The sequence below is a fragment of the Ovis canadensis genome, chromosome 5 (assembly GCF_042477335.2).
Source record: "Ovis canadensis isolate MfBH-ARS-UI-01 breed Bighorn chromosome 5, ARS-UI_OviCan_v2, whole genome shotgun sequence".
NCBI lineage: Eukaryota > Metazoa > Chordata > Mammalia > Artiodactyla > Bovidae > Ovis > Ovis canadensis.
Window position 1 is genome coordinate 19,428,788 of NC_091249.1, and position 23,304 is coordinate 19,452,091.

Consider the following 23,304-nt stretch of genomic DNA (forward strand, 5'->3'; position numbering starts at 1 on the left):
GCTACCTCTGGTAGGAGGGTGTGATCCCTGCCTGTCCGGCCTCCAATCTGTCACATGCGGTTAAAAACCACAGCTCCCTCCCACAGCCATTCTCCCTTTGTGAAACACCACCCTCTCTCCCGACTCCTGCACATTCTAGGAGGTTTGGAGAAAGGTGACACCACCCCTGGCCACCAGAGTGGGCATGTGGGATCCAGGCTTCACAAATCACAGCGTTCCTTCTTCCCCAGCCAATCGTGATTGGCTCAGGGACTGGACCGTGACCCAAGCTGGCCAATGAGAATCAGGTATAGACTTTGGGGAATTATTTGGAAGACAGGTGTTCTCTTTTTGCTGAGGGGCTGAGTAGCAGCCACCTATTATTGCCAAAACACAAGCGAAGTGCAAGGCAAAGATGAGTGGTCAAGAGAGGAGGCTGATGACATTGGGTGGGCACCTGGATCAGGCTATACCTGAAGCATGCAGACGCTGATGCTCAAGCTGGGTCGAGGTGTGTTTAAACTGCCACTTATAATGAAACATGTTGTGACTGATACAGAGCTCTAGTGGGACAGAATCAGCCTCTGTGAAGTTCCAGATGTTTGCTTTCCTCTCTCACCTCCAAGGGTAACCCAGAAAAGTGTGGCACCTGGGGGGATAAGACTGTGGTGTCAACCACATGATCAGAGCAGGAACAAAGCCACACGAACCATCCATCCTGGGCCAACCACCTGCAGATCCTGATAGGGAAGCGCCTGCCTTTCCCCCACTCACCTGTGCCCCACTCACCTGTGCCCCACTCACCTGTGCCCCACTCACCTGTGCCCCACTCACCTGTGGACTGTGCTTCTCCCACAGGGCAGGGATGAGCCTCTGGACTGTCTGATACTCCACTGGAATCTCATACACATGTAGATCCACGCTGTCCCCAAGCCCTAGTTTCTCCAGCTCCTGAAAGCAAAAGCAGAGGAAATGCTGTGGTCTTAGGTCCAGGCTGCAGGGATAACACAATCTCTGGGGATAAGCTGATCTGTCCTCAGAAAAAAGCAGGGCTCCTGACTCACGGCAGAACAGGAAGGTACCCGCGCTCATCCACCCCAAAGCTCCTCCCTCAGCCCCTTCTCCACCCATTCTCTCAGCATCTCCATGGGCGGCAGCATGGTGCTGTGGCCTCTGAAGCTAGGCTCCTGGATTTGAACCCTTCCTGTGTGACCTTGGACTTCCCAGGTGGTATTACTGGTAAAGAACCTGCCTGCCAATGCAGGAGACTCAAGAGACCCAGGTTCAATCCCCGGGTCGGGAAGATCCCCTGGCGTAGGGCATGGCAACCCACTCCAGTATTCTTGCCTGGAGAATCCCATGGTCAGAGGAGCGTAGCAGGCTACAGTCCATGGGGTCGTGAAGAGTCAGACAGGACTGAGTAACTGAGCACACGTGTGACCTTGGGGAAGTCACCTGACCTCTCTTTGACTCAGTTCTCCCGTCTGTAAAATGGGGATAGTGATGTATTTTCTTCACAAGGTAGTTGTAATAATTGAAGGAACTAATTCACACTCAAGAGTTTCAAGCAATGCTGCAATGCTTAGCATATTATAAGCGCTCAAATAATACTGGCTACCATCACTACTATTATTTTTGCTCTTTGTTATTATGGTCTTCCTTTGTTATACCTGTTAAGAATTATTTATGATCTTGGTGCATGGTACATAGCAGGGTCCAACATATTTACAGATGGACCCAACTCATTACAGTCTCTAACCATCTCAGGAATGAAGAGGTGCAAGAACATCATGGATTATAAACAAAAATGGGCTGTGATGACCCCAGTGTTCATAGCAGCACTATTCACAATAGCTAAGACATAGAAGCAATCTAAATATCTATCAACAGGTGAACGGATAAAGAAGATGTGTGTTATATATATGTATATAGATGGAATACTAGTCAGCCATAAAAAAGAATGAAATAACGTCATTCGCAGCAATGTAGAGGGACCTAGAGATTATAACGTTAAGTGAAGTAAGCCAGACAGAGAAACACAAATATTGTATGATATAAGTGATATTCGGAGAAGGCAATGGCACCCCACTCCAGTACTCTTGCCTGGAAAATCCCATGGACGGAGGATATTATCCTTATGACTTACCTGGATGCTAAAAAAATGACACAAACGAACTTATTTACAAAACAGAAACAGACTCACAGACATAGATAAAAGCTTATGGTTACCAAAGGGGGTGGGGGGTCAAGGAAAAAGATAAATTAGGAGTTTGGCATTAACATACATGAACTATTATATATTAAACAGGCAAACAATAAGGACCTACTGTATAGCACGGGAAACTATAATCAATATCTCGTAACAACCTATAATGGAAAAAATCTATATGCATAGATACATGTATGGATATACATATATTATATATACATATTTACATAAATAAACGGGGCTTTCCAGGTAGCTCAGTGGTAAAGAATCCACCTGCCTGCCAATTCAGAAGGCACAAGAGATGCAGTTTCGATCCCTGGGTCAGGAAGATCTCCTGGAGGAGGAAATGGCAACCCACTCCAGTATCCTTGCCTGGAGAATCCCACAGACAGAGGAGCCTGGTGGGCTCCAGTCCATGGGGTTGCAGAGAGTCGGGCATTGACTGAGCACACAGGCTTGGATATAAATATCTGGAAAACAGGGCTATTGATGGATCACCACAGGGGTACTTTTCTGGGGAAACAGGTGTTTTCTTCAGATTCTCAGTGTGGCAGTGCTCATGACTGGGCTTCTTCCCCCAGACCGGCACAAGGCCCAGTGCACAGCAGACCCAGGAAATTTTCCTGGAGAAGTTGATGGCAACCCACTCCAATATTCTTGCCTGGAGAATTCCATGGACAGAGGAGCCTGGTGGGCTGTGGTCCAAAGTGTCACAAAGAGTTGGGTACCTAACACTTGTGGGATTCACTAGAGGTGAGTTTTTATGGGTTTTGGGTTTTTTTTTTTTTGCCATGCCACATGGCTTCTAGGATCTTAGTTCCCCCACCAGGAATCGAACCCAGTCCCCTGGCAGTGAAACTGTGGAGTCCTAACCACTGGACTTGCAGGGACAGAATAGGATAGTTACGCAGGTGACTGTGGAAGTTCCAGAAGGGGGCTATGGACAGAGAGTAGAGAGGGAAACCTAGGAACTTTGGGGAGATTACTGTAAGTTAATGATCACTCATGTAAGCTATTGGAATGTCGTGGAATGAAACAGCATGCTTAACTATAAAGCCAAAAATAAAAGCATGAGATATGCCCCAGGCCATTAGGTGGAAGAAAAATGTCACCACCCTTTTATGTATGTATATATGCTCAGTCACGTCTGACTCTGTGACCCCATGGACTGTAGCCCGCCAGGCTCCTCTGCCCATGGAATTTTCCAGGCAAGACTATCAAAGCAGGTTGCTATTTCCTCCTCCAGGGAATTTTCCTTACCCAGGGACTGAACGCGTGTCTCGCGTGTCTCAGGAGTCTCAGGCATTGGTAGGCGGGTTCTTTACCACTAGCGCCACCTGGGAGTTGGTGATGGACAGGGAGACCTGACATTCTGAGCGATGGAACTGACTGAGTGCCGCCTGGAGAACCCCACCACCCTTCCCCTGAGAGACTGAACTGACTGAGTGCCGCCTGGAGAACCCCACCACCCTTCCCCCGATTTGAACAAGCATCACAATATTCTGAGTTGACCTCAGAGGGTCAGATATTCTTCTGCCCGAAATGAAGGAAGAGCTAGTGATGTAAGCCTCACATCTACTCGAGGGAGACAGTCTTCCCCGCCCCCTTTCCTCTGGCTAAAAAATTGTAGCCCAGTTAATCCTCAGGGCAGAGCTCCCTCGCTTGCCCGCTTGCATCTCTTCCAAGCATCCTACACTAATAAATCTACTTCTTGCCTCACTTCGTCTCTCACTGAATTCTTTCTGCCATGAGACCTCAAGAACCTGAGCTTCATTAAGTCCTTAAACCAGGTGCTGTGATCTCAGTTGTAAGACCGTGAGTTCTGGCCTGATTCAAGTTGCGGCGCATGGGTTCAAGCCCCAGTCAGAGGTGAACAGCTCCAGGAGCACTAGGGGAAGTCCCCAGAGGTGAGTTCTTGCATCTCCTGCAGCGGCTGCAGGATCTCTTCTCAGTCCCCTTGACCTTGCTACCCACACTATTCCAACTCTGTGCCCCGTTGACTGCAGTTGCTCTAGAGAGCGTCCAGGAAAGGCGGGTCTCTCCTCACTGATGAGCTGTGTGCTAAGTCACTTCAGTCGTGTCCGACTCTTTGAGACCCCATAGACTGTAGCCCGCCAGGCTCCTCTGTCCATGGGATCCTCCAGGCAAGAATCCTGGAGTGGCTTGCCATGCCCTCCTCTAGGGATCCTCCCAACCTAAGAATCAAACCGTCTCTTATGTCTCCTGCATTGACAGGCAGGTTCTTTTACAGTACCACTAGCATCACCTGGGAAGCTCCCCCTCATTGATAGAAAATTCCAAATTGCTCCCCAAAGAGGGTGTGTCAAGGTCACCTGGAGACAAGGACATCTGGAGGGTGGTGGCGGGGGGCCTCAAATGCCAACACCAGCAACTAGGACCCCAACGCTCTTGCCAAGCCCAGTGACGTGTAAGACCAGGAGGGGGCCCCCAAGAAATTCCACAGCCGGAGAGACGAGGGCAGAATGCAAACTTGTGCACGGTGAGCTGCCGACACTGGTGGGTCAATGGCTGGGGGGCAAGGCGGTTATATTTTATGTGAAATCTATTTTACAACACACTGAAGAAAAAACTTTGTAAAATATGTGATTTCTTGCACAATCATTTTTCTCGGTCACTAATATTTTTATTCTTCATGCTCCCTTCTCCTCTCAACTCTCCGGTCTGTGGAGATGGGAATCAGGGGGGACTTTCCTTAAAGGTTTGCAGATCCAGAGATGAGACAGGCCTGGTGCTCCTGGCACACCGCCACGATCTCTACCTGACCATACTGTTTTTTACACCATCGAACCCCTGAGAAGAGCTGGAAGTTTTAGCTCTGTGCTCCCTCTTCCCATTCCCATGATTTTATCAACATTCACCCTGTTTCTGCACACTGCATGCCCAGGGCGATTATTCTGAATGGCCATACATTAAAAATAACAAGATTTGGGACTTCCCTGGAGGTTCAGGGGTTAAAGGACTTCCCTGGTGGCTCAGACGGTAAAGCATCTGCCTATAGTGTGGGAGACCCGGGTTCAATCCCTGGGTGGGGAAGATCTCCTGGAGAAGGAAATGGCACCCCACTCCAGTATTCTTGCCTGGAAAATCCCATGGACGGAGGAGCCTGGTGGGCTACAGTCCATGGGGTCGCAAAGAGTCGGACACGACTGAGCAACTTCACTTTCCAGGGGTTAAAACCCTGTGCTTCCACTGAAGGGGGCTCGGGTTCAATCTTTGGTTCAGGAACTAAGATTCCACATGCTGCTCGGTGTGGGCAAAAAAGCAAAAAAAGACATTACAGACCACTTTGCTTGAGGCTTACTGGATACACCCAAGTTTTGTTTGGGCTTCCCTGGTGTCTCAGATGGTAAAGAATCTGCCTGTAATGAGGGAGACCAAGGTTTGATCCCTGGGTTGGGAGGATTCCCTGGAGGAGGGCATGGCAATCCACTCTAGTATTTTTTTTTAGAAAGAAAATCACTTTATTCTAATTAGTTCACAAACAATAACAGCAGAAAAGCACGTTTAAGAGGCCACAACTGCTTCTTCTGCCCAAACCCAAACTCAAGGCCATCTCAATGAACTTCTATATAGTGACAAAGCCCTCTTCCGCTGTAATCCTGAAGCACAAAAGCTATTAATGATTAAGGAGAAGTTTAACGGGCGGTCTCACACTTCATACTTCACTATTAATTTTACTTAAATTGCTAAATCAACATGGTCATGAGAGGTGATTTTTCATGTCTTCAGTTGGCCCTTCTTGATTAAGCTAATCCGTTGGCCAATCTGCACTGCTTCAGCGCCTTGATGAAATCCTCGCAAAGTTTAAGGTCACCCTGGCTCTGGGCACACTCTAAACACTGTTTCACCTCACAGAAGCAGGGGCCATTCTGCTGCAGCTGTGCCAGCTGGGTTCCCTGAGCCTTCTGGTAAGTGATTCAGGCCTTGAGGGCTCAGCACTGCTTCCTCCCCTGAAGCCCCCCCGTGATGGTGTGACCCAGAAGCCACAGCCGCGCTGGCAGCAGCGGTTGCCAGCTGGGCCATCAGGCCTGACTGCTGGGGAGCAGCAGCAGGGAGGCCAGTGGCAGGTGGGGGAGCTGCTGCTGGTGGCTGAGCTGCGGGCACTGGCTTGGGCACTGCTCTCATCTGAGGCTGGCAGGAGGGGCCGTGCAGGAAGTGTGGCCTCGGCTTCCACGAGGCATCTTGACTGCACTGCTAAGCCCACTCTAGTATTCTTGCCTGGAGAACCGCATGGACAGAGGAGTCTGGTGGACTACAGTCCACAGGGTCGCAGAGTCAGACATGACTGAGCGACTTGGCACGCACGCACACCCATCGTCCAGCCCACGGGGTCGCGGAGTTGGACAAGACTGAGCGACTTGGCACGCACGCACACCCATCGTCCTTAAGGAATGAGAGGAAGAAGCACAGCGCAGCACACGTTTTGTTTGGCAGGTTGATTGGAAACCAAATCTCATCTCCTCTCCTGAGTTGGCCCTCCCTTGTATATGGAATTCTCCAGGCAAGAATACTGGAGTGGGTTGCCATTCCCTTCTCCAGGGGATCCTCCCAACCCAAGGCAGAATCTAAAATCACATCATGAGACTTCCCTGGTGATCTGGTGGCTAAGATTCCGTGATCCCAATGCAAGGGATCCAGGTTTGATCCCTGGTCAGGGAACTAGATCCCACATCGCACAGCTGAGCGTTCCCATGCCACAGCGCAAGATCTCATGTGCTGCAGCTAGGACCCGGCTTGGCCAAATAAATTAATATTTAAAAAAAATAAAATAAAATCATCTCACAGCCTTTCCTGCTTCTTCCCTGCTGTGACTCCTGCCGCACTCGGAATGAAACTCTTAACTCCCCACTATGGCCCACGATGCCCTGGGGGCCTGGATGCTGCCCTCCTCTGCCTTCTGTTCCATTTCCCCAATACAGACTCACTCCTGCCTCAGGGGCTTTGCACTGGCTGGTCCTTCTGCGTAAAATGCTTTGTCCCCCTCTTTGAGGAGTCAGTTGACTTCTGGCCCTATGTCTCAGCCTCCCAAGACCTTCTGGAAGCCCAGCCCGCTTTACATGCTCTCTCAACCCCACAGGTCAATGTCCCAGCCACATCCCAGGATGCATACACATTAGACGCTGATGAATGTCAGCTGAACAAGTGAGCAGCTCAAGCATGGGCTGAGAACAAACACAGAACTAGCCGAGCCTAGGCAAGTACTTGACGCCCCTGAGGGTGCCTTGCTTTCCTTAACTGTAAATGGGTTTGGACTTGGTGTTGGCTAAGACCCTTCTTTCCTTTTTATCCTTTCTTACATCTAAAAGTAGCCTTATCCATATGACCCAGAAATCCCACAACTGGTCATAAATCCTGAGGAAACCATACTTGACAAAGACACACGTACCCCAGCGCTCACTGCTGCACTATTTACAACAGCGAGGACACAGAAGCAGCCTCGATGCCCATCGACAGGTGAATGGACAAAGAAGCTGCGGTGCATACACACAGCGGGGTACCGCTCAGCCCTAAAAGGAGCACATCCAAGTCAGTTCTAATGAGGCAGATGAACCTTGAGCCCATTATACAGAGTGAGGTAAGTCAGCAAGAGAAAGACAAATACCATTTATTGATGTGTATATATTCCATAATCTAGAAAGACGGTACTGATGAACCTACCTGCAGGGCAGCAATGGAGACGCAGACACGGAGAACAGACTTGTGGACACAGCGGGGGAAGGAGAGGGTGGGACGAACTGAGAAAGGAGCATGGAAACACACACATTACTGTATGTAGAACAGATGGCCAGCGGGGATTTGCTGCGCGATTCGGAGAGCTCAACCCAGCGCTCTGGGACAGTCTAGAGGGGTGGGAGGGGGTGGGAGGTTGAAGGGAGGTTCAAGAGGGAGGGGACAGATGTATACCTATGGATGATCCGTGCTGACATATGGCAGAAACCAACACAATATTGTAAAGCAATTATCCTCCAATTAAGAATAAATAAACATTCTTTTAAGTAGCCTCAGGACTTCCCTGGTGGTCCAGTGGCTAAGACTCTGCACTCCCAGCGCAGTGGGGCCCGAATGTGATCCTTGATCAGGAACTAGATCTAGACCCCATGGGCCACAACTGAGACTTGGCAGAGCTAAAGAAATAAATATTAATAAAATAAAATAAAAGTAGCCTCACTGTTCACAACAGCTGAAAGGCAGACACAGCCTGCGTGTTCATCGGTGGATGAAAGGACATAAACAAAACAGCCCACCCACACAGTGGAATTTTACTGAGCCACGAAAAGGAAGAAAACAGGGACACAAGCTGAAACGTGGGTGAACTCCGAACACATCATGCTGTGTGAAAGAAGTTAGACGCAAAAGGTCACATGTTAAGTGATTCCACTTACACGAAATGTCCAGAGCAGGCAAATCCACAGAGACAGAAAGCAGATCGGTGGTGGCCAGGGGCCTGGGGCCTAGGGATGGGGAATGACTGCCAGTGGGGACAGGATTCCCTCTCTGGATGATAAAAAACACCCTGGAATTAGAGGCGGTGGTTGGACAGCATGGTGAATGTAATAAGTGCCCCTGATTTGTATACTTTAAAAGGGTTAATTTTATATTGTGTAAGTTCATCTCAATTTGTTTTTAAGAAAGGGGAAAAAAGCAGCTCTTCACTGCACAGATGGTGCAGGGTGGGAGTTGGGGCAGAGCCTCTAGGGCCAGGGGACCGGGTTTGTTCTCCCCCTACTTCCTGGCTGGGCGACTCCAGGCAAGGCGCTCACACTGTGTGCTTTAGTTTCCTCATCTGGAAATGGATGAACAGTGGCGCCCATATCATAGGGGGAAAAAATAATAAAACAATACATGTGAAAGGCCTGGTGCTGAAAAGGGCTCAAAACATGTTAAATTATATTTTAAAACATGAATGTGTTTCCTTTAAAAAAAAAAAAAATCAGGGACTCCTATGGTGGTCCAGGGGCTAAGATTCCTTGCTTCCAGGAATAAGGATCCCTGGCCAGGGAATAAGGATCCCACATGCCATGGGGCATGGCCAGAAAGAAGAAAAAGAAAAAAATATGCTGAGTGAAAGAAGCCAGACACAAAAGGACAAAAACTGAATGATTTCACTTATATGAGGTCCCTATTACCATCTGAGCCACCTAGGGCTTCCCAGGTGGCTCAGATGGTAAAGAATCTGCCTGCAGTGAGGGAGACCTGGGGTCAATCCCTGGATTAGGAAGATCCCCTGGAGTAGGAAATGGAAACCCACCCCAGTATTCTTTCCTGGAGAATTTCATAGGTAGTACAGTTCATGGGGTTGCAAAGAGTCAGGCATGACTGAAGCGACTGAGCGTGCACAGAGCAGTCAGATTCATAGAGACAGAAAGCATTTACAATGACGGGTGTCAGAGACTGGGGAGAGGGGAAGGTGGGGAATTAGTGTTCAGTGTGGGGTTTCAGTCGTGAAGATGAAAAAGTTCTGGAGATGAATGGTGGTGATGGTGTGGTGCTAGGTCGTGTCTGACTCTTGTGACCCCATGGACTGTAGCCGGCCAGGCTCCTCTGCCGATCGATCTCCCAGGCAAGGATACTGGAGTGGGGTACCATTTCCTCCTCCAGGGGATCTTTTCTGAACCAGGGAAGACCAAACCTGCATCTCTGGAGTGTCCTGCATTGGCAGGCAGGTTCTTTACCAGTAGCGCAACCTGGAAAACCCATGGTAAGGATGGCTACACAACAGCGTGAATGTACTTAGTGCCACTGATTTGTACACCTACAAATGGTTCAAAGGGCAAATTTTATGTTCTGTAAATTTTATTGCAGTTTGAAAAAGAAAAAGCTGGAAGCTACAGTCTGTATCAGCCACCTTACTGAGCAGGGACGCTAAAGGCACCTGCTGCAGCGCCGACACCAAGGACTCTCAGGCACTTGTTATCAGGAAGACAAACAGCTTCCATCAGGCCTCTTTCCCTGACTGTGGGATCTTAGCTAATGATTCCCTGTGGTCTGAGCTGTTCCCTGCGCAACGGACTCTCCACGTTGGAGATTTCGAATTGGGCTCTTTACTAACTGTACTTCATTTGTTGAAAGCTGGGAACTATTAGATTCCAATCATAAATCCTCCAGAACTTTCTGGGATTCCTTCCTGCTTTTTCTCTCAATCGCAATGGAAAAATCTAAAATCTACACAGGATGGGACTTCCCTGGCTGTCCAGTGGCTAAGACTCTGAGCTTCTGCTGCAAGGGGGCGAGGATCCCATAAGATCCCACATGCCGCACAGCATGGCCGAACAAATCAACAAAACAAAATAAAATCTACATAGTAAATGGGCTTCCCTGGTGGCCCAGTTAGTAGAGAGTCCACCTGCAACCCAGGGGACCCAGGTTTGATCCCTGGGTCAGGAAGAACCCCTGGAGGAGGGCATGGCAACCCCCACCAGTATTCTTGCCTGGGAAATCCCACAGACAGAGGAGCGATGGGGTCACAGAGTCAGACACGACTGAGTGACCAAACCCCCACCACAGAGTAAATATCCGCTTCCAAGGCCTCCACACACCTCCAACAGGAAGGAGGCAGACATGCGAAGGCACCCAGTGTGGCGTCCTCCTCGGTTTCCTTAAATGAGGAACTGTGTCCCTTTGTCAGGATCTTGAACGTGTAGAGGAAATGGGGATGTACAAACTTTTCATTTGCAAGAAATGTGAGTTTCCCAGAAAGCCATGAGTTCAGAGCACAGCGCACCTTTGCCCCAGCTTCGGGCTGGACAGTCCACCACATTCAGTTCCTTTTCCCCAGTGGAGCTAATACTACTTAATATTTCCTCAAGCTCAATCATTTAACTTTTTCCCTTAAATAAATTTAGCCTTATCCCTAGGTGCCCAGGTGGCACAGTGGTAAAGAATCCACCTGCCAATGCAGGAGACACAAGAGTTATGGGTTCGATCCCTGGGTTGGGAAGATCCCCTGGAGAAGGAAATGGCAGCCCCCTCCAGTATTCTTGCCTGGGAAATTCCAAGGACAGAGGAGCCTGGCGGGCTACAGTCCATGGGTCACAAAGAGTCGGACATGAATGAGTGACTGAGCACTCGTACACACACACACACACACACACACACACACACGCAAATACTAGATGACAATACCCATGAGTTACAGGGTAACTTTAATGTAAGATACATTATATTAAAGACGTGTGCTTCATGCTCAGTTTCACAATTGCCCTATATACAGTGTGCGTATACTTTTCATAAAAGAAATATTTCAAAAATAGTTTAAAGCACTTCTCTCTTCCTCCAAAAGTATTTTTAAGTTATTCCTTTAAAAATTAACTCAAGTTAAAAAAAAGAAAAAGAAAACTAACTCAAGTAGATAAACAACAAAGTCCCACTGTATAGCACAGGGAACTATATTCAATATCTTGTAATAAACTATAATGGAAAATAATTTTAAAAAGAATATATCCATACCTATAATATTGTATGAATATATATACATATCATTTTGCTATAAACCAGAAACTAACACAACATTGTAAGTCAACTATATTTCTATTAAAAATAAATAAATAAATGAAAGGAACTGAAGTAATCTTTTTGAGCATGGTGTTTGGACTCTGCCCTCAGGTTAAAGACAAAAAGAACCATCAGCAAATACTAAATTCTAGTGAGTAGGTTTCCTCTGGGGGAAGCCTGGGTTAGCAATTCTGAAGTTCCTATCTGTTTATTCTAGGACTGATCAAAGACGTGAACACACTGGGGATCATGGCCGGGGGGGCGGACGGGGGTGGTCCACACTGTTGGAGGAATGAGTTATATGTCTGTGACGTTGGATCCAATTTGGAGGCACCCGTGCAAATTTCAGAGTTTTGATACAGAAATGGGTGTGAGTTTGGGTGCTCTCAAAATCCTGCTATTTTTAAAAATGGATAGCCAACAAGGACCCCCTGTATAGCACTGGGAGCTTTACTCCATATAACAACCTAAATGGGGAAAGAATTCGGAAAAAAAAGCTATATGTATATGTATAACTGAGTCACTTTGCAGGACACCTGAAACTAATTGTTAGTCAACTATGTCGGTGGTCGTTACCTGCTCAGTCGTGTCCAATTCTGCGACTCCGTGGACTCTAGCCTGCAGGCTCCTCTGTCTATGGGATTTCCCCAGCGAGAATACTGGAGTGGGTTGCCATTTCCTTCTCGAGGGGATCTTTCCAGCCCAGGGATCGAACCCCTGTCTTCTGCACCGCCAGGCAGGTTCTCTACCACTGAGCCACCAGGGAAGCCCCAATCAACTGTACTCCAACAGAAAATAAAAAGTGGGTCTTTTTTTAAAGAAGGAGGTGCAGGGGTGGGTGAGTGGGTATGAATGCACACACCTCCACTTCCCGGCTCTGTCCACTGACAGAGCTCAGAAACAATGACATCCTAGTAGCAGTGAGCACACCCAGCTCCCCGACTCCAGCTTTATGATTTTTAAAAATTTTTAATTGGAGGATTTCATTATTTCTTTACACTGTTGTGTTGGTTTCTCCCAAACATCAATGTGAATCAGCCATAAATATACACATGCCCCCTCCCTCTTTCGCCTCCCTCCCAGCCCACCCCCTTCTCATCCCTCTGGGTCGTCACAGAGCACTAGACTGGGCTCCCTGTGTTATACAGTAACCTCCCACTAGCTATCTACTTTACACACGGCAGTGGATATATGTCCATGCTAAACATATGAATGCTTAACGAATTTGCCCGTTATCCTTGGGTGGAGGCCATGCTAAGCTTCTCTGTATTGTTCCAATGTTAGTATATGTGCTACCGAAGCGAGCTCCAGCTTTCAGTTTGAAATACTGTTATCCGCTAAAAGAATGAAGGCTTTCCTGGAGAAGTGGCTCATTTCCAGGATGGGGCAGGGGGACTATACAGGTGGACCTGGAGTTACTATCAGTTCAGTTCAGTCACTCAGTCCGACTCTTTGCGACCCCATGAACTGCAGCACGCCAGGAGTTACTATATGACCCAGTTACTAATTCCCCTTCTGATATAAACATACACACCTAAGGTAAACGAAGACCTTCACCCACACAAAAACCTGTATGTGAATGTCCATTCAGCATCACTCTTATAACCAAAAGAAGGGGAGATGACCCACGTGGCCCTCAACAGGTGAACAAATAAACGAAACACGATCTCATCCACACAGTGAAATACTACTCAGCCATGAAAAGGAGTGAAGCCCCGATTCACGCTGCAACAGGGATGGATCTCAAAAATGCTGTGCTGAGTGAATGAAAGGAGATATGAAAGGCCACATCTTGTATGATTCCATTTTTATGAAATGTTCAGAAAAGGCAAATCCAGCGAGACAGAAGGTAAATGAGTGGCCGGGAGGGAAAGGAGGAATGGGAATGATAGTCAATGGGAATGAGGTGTTTTCTGAGGTGATGAAAATGTCCTGGACCTAGATCGAGGTGATGGTTACACAACTGTGACTATAATTAATATACTAAATTATACACTTGAAGAGGGTGAAATTTATGGCACACTATTATATTGCAATAAAATTATATATCAACTTTAAAAAAGCACACAAAACATCTGACATCCAACACTCAGGCAGAAATCAGTAAATCTAAAATTACTGGGAAATTAAATATGTATTTCCAGGGACTTCACTGGTGGTCCAGTGACTAAAGACTCCACGCTCCTGGTGCAGGGGACACAGGTTCAATCCCTGGCCCAGGAAGAGTCCACAGGCCACAGAGCAAATGAGCCTGTACGTGAGGACAACTGAACCCATGCTCTGCAACAAGAGAAGCCGCTACAGTGAGAAACCTGCAGGCAGCAATGAAGACCCAGGGCAGCCAAACATAGGCGAACTAAATGACTGTTTTTTTAAAAAAGAGAATTTTCAAAAAGTGAGCATGGAATCAAAAAAAGAAAAAAGTGCTCAAAAATAGTGGGCTTCCCAGGTGGCACTAGTGGGTACAGAACACACTCGAGAATGCAGGAGACGTAAGAGACCCGGGTTCAGCCCCTGGGTGGGGAAGGCCCCCTGGAGGAGGAAACGGCAGCCCACTCCAGTGTTCTCGCCAGGAAAATCCCACGGACAGAGCAGCCTGGCGGGCTACAGTCCAGGGGGTCACAAAGAGCCAGACAGGACTGAAGCGACGTCACACATCCGAGAATGATAGGCACGTGGACGACAGTCACAGGAGCCAGCCTCAACAGGCTGCCACGGGCCACATGTGGGACAATTTGAACATCAAAATTAAGACAGTAAGAAAAGAATCTGGAAAAGAGTATGTGTCTATATATATATATATACACACACACCACTGAATCAGTTTGCTGTACACCTGAAACTAACGCATTGTCAATCAATTCTACTCCAACATAAAATATAAAATCTTTCTTAAAAAAATTGAGAGAGGGACTTCCCTGGTGGTCCAGTGGTTAAGACGCTGTGCTCCAAAGGCCCAGGTTCCATCCCTGGTCAGGGCACTGGATCCTGTTTGCCACAACTAAAAATCCTGCGTGCTGCAACGAAGATCCATGTGCCGCAACTAAGATGGGGCGTAGTCAAAGAAAAAATAATTTTAAAAATGAAGAGAGTAAGAGACTATCATCTGTGGAGGACAGTCAGTACCCATGAATTCACACAGATACAAACACACTTCCAGTAGAAAGCCATAAAAAGGATCGAAGGATCGAAGGAATTAGAAAACCGTCATTTGGCAACCATCATAGGAAAATAATAACTAATTGAGGTGAGACTCACCGGGAGACCCTAATATGATCTCGATGTAACTCTCTATGGGATACTTTTTCATCACAAAGGGCAAGAAAGTAACTTTGCAGAGAAGAAACCCATCCGCTGGCATCTTTAACAGGTCATCAGCGCATCCAGTGCCTCCTGATACCATCCCTGCGGAAGGACACAACATCACTCCTGCGGGATTCTTGCCCCAAACGCACAGCCTCTGGTCTAGTCTTGAGGAAACACCACCCCGAGGGACATTCTTAGCCAACAACATCATCTGTGAGACTCAAAGGAAGACTAAGGAACTTTCCAGATCACAAGGGATTACAGAAATGGAATGACTGAACCCTATGCACAATCCAGAATTCTCTTTCGCCGTGAAGAATTTGAATAGGATGGCGGGCAAAATCTGAATCAGAGCTGTATATTATAGAATTGTGTCAGTGTTCAAGGAGTCTGATTTCGGTCACTGTGCTGAGGTTGTGTTTTAGGAAATATACAGTGACATATTTAAAGATAGAGGGGTCTGGTGCCTGCAACTGACTCCTAAACGACACAAAGCATGACAGTTCCTCAAAACACAAAACAGAATTATCTTACGATGCAACCATGCCACTTCAGGGTGCATACCCACAAAAGCTGAAAGCAGGGTCTTGAAGAGATACTCCCTGTTCACGTTCATAGCTGCGTTACTCACAGGAGCTCAGATTTAGAAGCCACCCAAGTGTCTACTGACCCATTAATGGATAAGCAAAATGTGGTATATACACGCAATGGACTATTAACCAGCCTTAAAGAGGAAGGAAACTCTGACACATGTTACTGTACAAGTGAACCTTGAAAACATTATGCTAAATGAAATAAGCCAGACACAAAAGGACAAAACTGGATGGTTCAATTTATATCAAGTCCCTAGTGTCGTCAGAGTCTTAGTGACAGAAAGTACAATCATAGCTGCCAGGGGCTGCGGGGAGAGGGGAGAATGGGGAGTTAGGGTTTAACGGCAACAGAGGTTCAGTTTGGAAGATGAAAAGTTTCTGGGAAATGAATGATGGTGATGGTTACAAAACTGTGAATGTATTTAATGCCACTGAATTGCACACTTAATAACAGTTAATGTGGAAAGTTCATGTTATATATATTTTACCACAATTAAAAAAATTACTTAGCAATAAGAAAATATTTTAAACTATATTTATCTACCTACCTACCTATTTATCTATGTGCTCAGTCACGTCTAATTCTTTGTGACCCCACGGACTGTAGCCTGCCAGGTTCCTCTGTCCATGGAATTTTTCAAGCAAGAATACTGGAGTGGGTTGCCATTGCATTCTCCAAGGGATCTTCCCAACCCAGGGATCTAACCCGAGTCTCCTACACAGGCAGACAGATTCTTTACCACTGAGCCACCTGGGAAGCCCCTAATTATCTATAGAGAAATGCAATATAATGTTAACATTTGGGGACTCCGGGTGTGAAAAGACTTCTTGGCACTATCCTTATAACTTGTCAAAAAATAATTTTTTTTTAAATGAATGGGGTTAAAGATGGCTTTCTCTCCCACCACTGCTGAGAGGAGAAATCAAGACCTTTTGACATCCTATCAACGACAACCTCATTTTTCCTTACCCTCCTGCCCCTTGCAGCTTGAAATTTTCCTGTCCCCTCTCTGCCTTTTTTTCCCCATGGACCTGGCAGCCCTTTCTGGCAACGGAAGATGAAAGGCCAGTAATTAAAAGAATCCACGACTTCCCTGGTGGTCCTGGGGTTAAGAATCCGCCTGCCAATGCAGGGGACACGGGTTCAATCCCCGGTCCGGGAAGAATCCACATGTAGCAGAGCAACTAAGCCGGTGTGCCGCAACTACTGAACACGGAGCTCTAGAGCCTGGCTCGGCAGCAAGAGAAGCCGCTGCAGGGAGACGCCCACGCGCCGCAACCAGACGGGAGCCCCGCGCTCCACCACCAGAGAAAGCCCGCGCGCAGCCACGAAGACCCAGTGCAGCCGAAAACAATTTGTTAAAAGAATTCTAAAGAAAACAAATCCATCCCCCAGGTTAAGTGAGGACTTCAAAGGATTGCCTTTATTCATTTAGAGTTTCGCTTGGGGACTTGTCCTCAAAGCGAGACTGCAACACGCCACCCAGGGTGCGGGCAGGTTAACTGGCGGAGCCATCTCTGCGGGTGGGGGGGCTGGGAGACTGCAGATGCTGCTGACTCGGTTAGTAACCCAGCCAGGGAAACACTGGAGGACGTAGGAACCCTCTCGGTGGCCGCCATGATGTGATGTGCCAGACGGACACGCAGCAGCCCCACCCTCTGGATCCTCTCTGCCCCTCTCCCTTCACCTAGCAGGCTGGTTCCTGCATGCCGATCACCCTCACCTGCACACAGGAACTCAAGGGTCACTCCCACTGGGTGCTGTTTACCGAGCATCAGTGGGAACAATTGCCCACATCAACTGCTGATGATTCAGAAATCCCCTGATGCCAGCAGGGTGTCACGGAGTGGGTCAGCTTCCAGTTCTAACCTTCTCTCCTCATGTCCTCTGGGTCCTCACCTACCCCCTCCCCAGCTGGGGGTAAAATAAACTAAGAAAACCATCCCTGGGACTTCCCTGGTGGTCCAGTGGTTGAGAATCTGCCTTCCAATGCAAGGGACATGGGTCTGATCTCTGGTTGAGGAACCAAGATTCCACACGCCCCAGGGCAACTAAGCCCAGGTGCTGAGACTAGAGAAGCCTCGGCACTACAATGAAGACCCAGCACCGCCACGGAGATTTAAAAAAAAAAAAGAAAATCCTCATTGAAGATACACACACATCACATGGCCAGCATCCCCGGAGAGGCATCCACCTGCTCATCAAAGACCCTGAGAGGGGCATCCTTGCTGCTTTATTCTTGGGGAGCAAACCCTGAAGGCCCCAGTGCCACTGCCAAGGGGAAGAGGTGGGGTCAGGAGAGAAGACAGCTGTCCCTGCCCCCACAGACACAGCAGTGCAGGCTGAGCAAAAGCAGCCAGTGTGAGAGGACCACGGAGCCTGCTCCATGGACCACCTCCTTTGCTTGCAGCTTGAGACCAGGCAACACCCATCTGTGGTGACAGAGCTCGGGAAGCAGCTGCCCACAGAGCAGGACAAGGTGATGGGCGGCAGTGGGTGGGCACTGAGCAGGAAAGAATGTTCTGGGTTGATGGGAATCAAACAACTATCTTGCTCAAAGCATTAGTGACATGGGCATAGAAACGTCTTTATTTTTACTTTTTTGCCACACAGCGCGGTATATGGGGATCTTCCTGGGCCAGGAATTGAACCCAAGTCCCCTGCAGCGGAAGCACAGTGTCCTAACCATTGGACCACCAGGGAAGTCCTAGGCATAAATACTTTTCACCAAAGTGATGGGGGCATTGAAGACATGGGTACATGACTTTATACAAAAGATTCCCCAATTTTAAGAAGGGCAAGAGTGGGAGAGGAATAGCTACACTTTTCATTTGAAGTTTGGAAAGGTTAGGAAAAGCTAAATTCTTGGCCTCTGAATACTTTCTGCTCCAAAAGATCTGGACGGTTCTCTTGTGGGGGGAGGATAGCAGTGCACCCCGAGTCCGCCAGGCACATACCGTGAAAGGAAAGGGACTTGGGCGCCCCAGACAACGCATTGTCTACACCCATCTACCTGACAAGACCCTGCTGCTCAGCCGCATCTGACCGATTCCCTTGACCCCACAACAAAGACCCCCTTTGTTCCCTGGTTAATATCCTTAGCAGGTCTGTCTAGACTCACTGTGGCAGTAATTGTCCCGTGATGTCACTAGGACCTGTGACCCAGTTCCTCCTTGCCCTGCTTGGTCAGGGAAGGCTCCCGACATCCCAGCCCTTGACACCCACCTGAGCCTCCTAGGGAGAGACACACCCACAGCCAACATCCCATGCTAACCATCCAAGACCTACGAGGACATGTGACGCTTGAAAAACCCACTCCCCTCCTGCTTGAGGTGCTGGGCAAGAGGAAAGGGGGTGCCCCTCTGTCCCCAGAACTCCCACCTCCCCCATGGAGCTGGTGGGAAACAGGTCACCCTCTGCTGGGGCACAGCTTCACCCAGGGCATGAAGAAGGAAGGTCAGATGAGAGAGAGAAGAGAGAGAGAAACAGAGAGAGAGAGCAAGAAGCGAGGAGAGGGAGAGAGAAAGGAGAGAGCAAAAGACAGGGATGGAGGGAGAAGGGGAGAGAGAGAGAGCTTGAGCAACAGAGACAGGGAAAGGCAGAGACCCAGAGAGGCCACGGGAAACTGGAAGAGAGAGAGACAAAAGGGAAGAGAGATGAAGAGAGAAGGGGAAAGACAGAGGTCCAGAGAGCGAGAAACAGAGAGAGACACCTAGAGAGGAGCCGAGAGAGAGAGAGAGAGACAGACTCCCTGGCAGAAGAGGAGTTCCTTCCCCAGGTGGCAGCTTAAGCTTCAGGAAAAAGCAGCTGGGACAGGAGGTGACTGCTGTTCACCTCCTCTTACCCAACACCCATCTTCAGCTTGAGGTGATGACATCAGTGGTTGCCCACAGCTAATGTCTGGACCACACCAAACGCACTTCTAGGCATATTTTCTTGAGGACTGGGTTGGACCCGTCCAGAGGCTACACTCCTCCCATGGGCAAATCTGTTCCATCCAGAGCAACTGAGAAGCACCGCCAGCAGCTCCAAGCTGCCCCATGGGCAGGTCCCGCGGTTGCCCTGCTGCACAGAAGGTGTGGGTTTAGTCGCTCAGTGGTGTCTGACCCTTTGTGACCCCATGGCCTGTAGCCCACAGGCTCCTCTGTGCATGGGACTTTCCAGGCAAGAGTTCTGGAGTGCAAAGGCATGGGGCCCAACTGCCAACTGTGCTGACACCAAGTTCTAGAACAGGCAGAACGCACGTAGGGTGGCCATAAAGTCTGCAGAGACGCCTGCACCTGGGTGGGGGGCAGGGGGTGGTGCACATAGCTCAGAAAGGACATAAGGGGCTTCTGCAATGCAGAAGAGCAGAGAAGGCGCTGAGAATGTTCTAGATTTCAACTGGGCTCAGGCGCCACAGAGGTACACAGGCGTCAAACATCATGAAGTTAGACAGCTGCGTGCACTCAGGGTACCTGGGGGCGGCTCCAGCTTTTTAAAAGGGAAAGGTTGGCATCTTTTTAGCTGGGCAATGGTGGAGAACCCAACCCTGTCTCATAAAGTAAAGGAAGAAAATTGAAAGACTTCTAGAGGCAAGGTCTGGAGAGAGGGTTGACTGAAAAACAAAGTGGATCTCCCCTCCAGCAGCAGGAAGAGAAGCTGCCATCCTTCACCATCCCCGTCCTGATGCTCCAAGGGATTTCCAAAGATTGTTTAATTGATTTTTCTCCTATTTAGATGCAGATCATAGTGTCTGGGGGCCCGGGAACTCAGACACTCGGCTTTGTGTCCACTCAGCCCCGTGAAGGCTCCTGTCTGAAACTCGCACAAAGCCAGACACACACGCCTTGAGAAACATGCTGTTTCCTTTTTGTCTGGGGCTCCAGGGAGCGGGTGCAACGAGCAGGGCCTCAGACACGCTCCCATCTGTGGAGTCCCGGGGATCCCGTCCCTCTGTCCTGCTTCCAAAGTGGGGTGAATTTTTTTTAAAAAAGGGAGATGAATGTGGCTGAGATTTTGAGGTCTGAAAGAAGGGAGATAAAAAAACATGGGGGTTTCCCAACTAGGTGTTGACACACTAAGGTTTCAACTTGGCTTTTTCTCCAAATTCAGGGCTCTGGAGTGGAAAGCCAGGGCGGGGGGCGGGCGGGTGCTTTAAATCAAGCAGCTAATGGGCTAGGATTAACACTAGTTTGGCTCCAGTCTCTGCAGATCTGATTTATATAAGGAGAAAACGTTTCTCTCTTTCTCTCTGCCCATTGTTCCCTAGTCTGTCTCTCCAAATGCCCCAGCTGACAAAGAAACTAGAAGGCTTGAGACAACAGGAAGGACTCCCCCCTCCCTGCCCTCAATATGCAGTCTTTGCTTCAGCTGCCCAGAGGCAACACAGAAGATCACTGCAATCCCTTCTATAAGGTTGCCACCATTCCCAGTATTCGCTGGCTGGGGCATGGGAACTCTTGAAGAAAGGCCATTCTGGTTTCTGAGCTGGATGACCTCAAATAACTCTCTGTGGGCCTCAGTTTCCTCATCTGTAACGTGGGCACAAGAATAAACACACCTAAGGGTTCTTGGAAGAATTCAGTGCTCTAGGCAGAAAAAATGCCTGGCGCAGAACAAGCTCTCAACAAACATTAGAGCAGTTAACTATCTGAGCAGGAATATCTGTCAGACTGGTAACATCTCTCTCCAGGAAGCTTCACGGGAGACGCTCTCTTCGTAGGTTGCTTGCTTTCTTTGGCACCAAATATTGCCAGGGGAAGCCCAGCCTGATTCCTCCCCTCTGGATTCAGTTACCTGGACCGCAATCCAGCTGGCATTCACAGTATGTTCCCCAAAAGGGCCGAATCCTGGAAAAAAAAGTAAAAGCAGCACATCACCACCCAGAGGCCCCTCCTGGCCTGCCCAGGGCCAGGCGGCTGCGTGTGTCCACAAGAACGGAGCGCGGAGCTTCGGGAGCAGCCCTCCCCGGGGACAATGCCAGGGGCCTTGTCCAAGTTCTGGGGTGCACCCAGTGGTCCCTTCAGAGCGCCCTGCCACATAACTGTTCTTAACTGAAGTTGTGAGTCCTATCTTGTTCTCACTCTCACCTGATCTTGTGTCGGCAAGGGGCCAGCGCCCCCTTTTTGCTCCAGAAAAGGCTGACTTTTTTCCCCTCTCAGTTTCTTCCCCTATCCTTGATCCCCAAATATAACTGTTTCATCACTGTCTTTGTGCACCTTTCCTGGACTCTGGAATTACAGGGCTGGAGGTGCTCCATGATTCACAGTCTGATAAGGAATGGCCCTTCAGGAAGGTACGTTGGTATCTCCCAGGTCAGGCTGTCTAGGCACCATCCCTTCATCCTCTTCCCTAGTCACTGGGCCCCATTTATTTACAAACCAGACTGTACCTGAAGATGTCCCAGGTGCTCATGCCCTGTGGCCTTCAGCCCCCCTGTGCCTCCCTTTCAAAGGGTGTTTCCTGACTGAAGCACAGAGAGGTGAAACCAGCTGTCCAAGGTCACACAAGGAGAAGGAAGAGCATGGATTCAAACCCAGACCCAGCAGAGTCTGTGGCCTGCCTCTTCTGACCAACCCAAACACACTAAAACATAAATCTCTTGAAGAGAGGCTGTCCTTGATCACGTGTCATGGGTCACTCCAGCTGGGCCAAGTGCCCCAGGTGGTATCATGGCCCTGGGAGGAATACATGGGCTGGAACAGCAGGGGGGCCCCATGTAGGGCCAGAATCTCTCTACCCCTTTCCTCCTCCTGCATGGACCAAATATGGGTCCCAGCTCAGCCACTGACAAACAAGGGCACCTCTGTGACCCTCGGTTTCCCCTTCTGCAAAATGAGACAGTAAAGATGTAATAACCTCAGGCCAGAAAAATGTCCCTCCCAGGGCCGCCGCCAGAGTTAGCCCTAAAGTAATAAACGAGCAGACACAGGAGGGCTGCAGGGGAGAGTGACCCTCCGGCAACTTGACACACCTGTCAGGTAAGTGGCTTCTTCCATCTTCCTGGGAATTCCAGGACCAGCCCGGACCTTCCTGGGCCACACACCACCTGTTTGAATCTTGGCCGTATTTCTCACTCTCACCCCTCGCGACGGTCCCCCTCCCACCCCCCGCAGAGGCCCGGCGGAAGTTGACGCCCACGAGGCTCCGAGGCGGAGTCTCTCAGAGGGGGAGGCGCAGTTAGTTTCGGGGAGTTGGCGACAGAGGAGTGGTGGGGGGTGGGGGGAAGCCGGCTTAATCACAAACAGCCCGGGCAGGAAAGACTTTGATCAAGACAGTCCCTGAAACAACCGGAAGAACGGCCGGCAACCCGAAGTTCCCCGAACTCCGCCTGCCCCTGCCTCGGGGGAGCAGCCCCTCATTAGCGCAGGGTTCGGGGAGCAGTGTCTGGCAAGACGTTCATTTGTCACCGGGGCACTTCCTGCCCGCAAATCGGCCTTTGTCCCCTGGGACCGGGGGTGGTGTCAAGCCCGACCCCGAGAGGGCAGACACAACAAACAGGTGTCCGGAGGGTCACTGTCCCCAACGGGGAAAGGAAGGACGCCCAGGGGCCTGCTCCGCGCAGGGCATTTGCCAGGACCCCCACGTCCTTGGCTGCCCCGACCCCCGACAGTGGGACCACAGGGGCGCCCCCTTCTCCACGTTCTCCGTTTCGCGCGGACTGCGCTGGGCTCCCTCGGGCGATGACACCTTCCAAATCTGAGGCGACTTCTAGCACCTGC

At 49.3% G+C, this 23,304-nt stretch overlaps 1 protein-coding gene, 1 non-coding gene and 1 pseudogene across 9 annotated transcripts in view; all 3 read right to left on the reverse strand.

Moving 5' to 3' along the window:
* Positions 1-23,304, reverse strand: part of PGPEP1 (pyroglutamyl-peptidase I) — a 37,553-nt gene that overhangs the window by 13,964 nt on the left and 285 nt on the right. For 3 of the 8 annotated variants that reach the window (XM_069590369.1, XM_069590375.1, XM_069590374.1), the window contains exons 2-3: positions 21,380-21,432; positions 814-930 (exon numbers count right to left, since the gene is read on the reverse strand). In XM_069590369.1, the coding sequence (XP_069446470.1) occupies positions 814-930; positions 21,380-21,432 (170 nt within the window). Of the gene's footprint in view, positions 1-798; positions 931-21,379; positions 21,433-22,556; positions 22,689-23,304 lie in introns of those variants that run through there. The other 5 variants (XM_069590370.1, XM_069590372.1, XM_069590368.1 and 2 more) reach the window with 5 other exon arrangements.
* Positions 5,953-6,434, reverse strand: LOC138440695 (putative coiled-coil-helix-coiled-coil-helix domain-containing protein CHCHD2P9, mitochondrial; annotated as a pseudogene).
* Positions 12,903-13,009, reverse strand: LOC138441889 (U6 spliceosomal RNA). Its single transcript, XR_011257464.1, has one exon. It is a non-coding gene; the product is annotated as a U6 spliceosomal RNA (small nuclear RNA).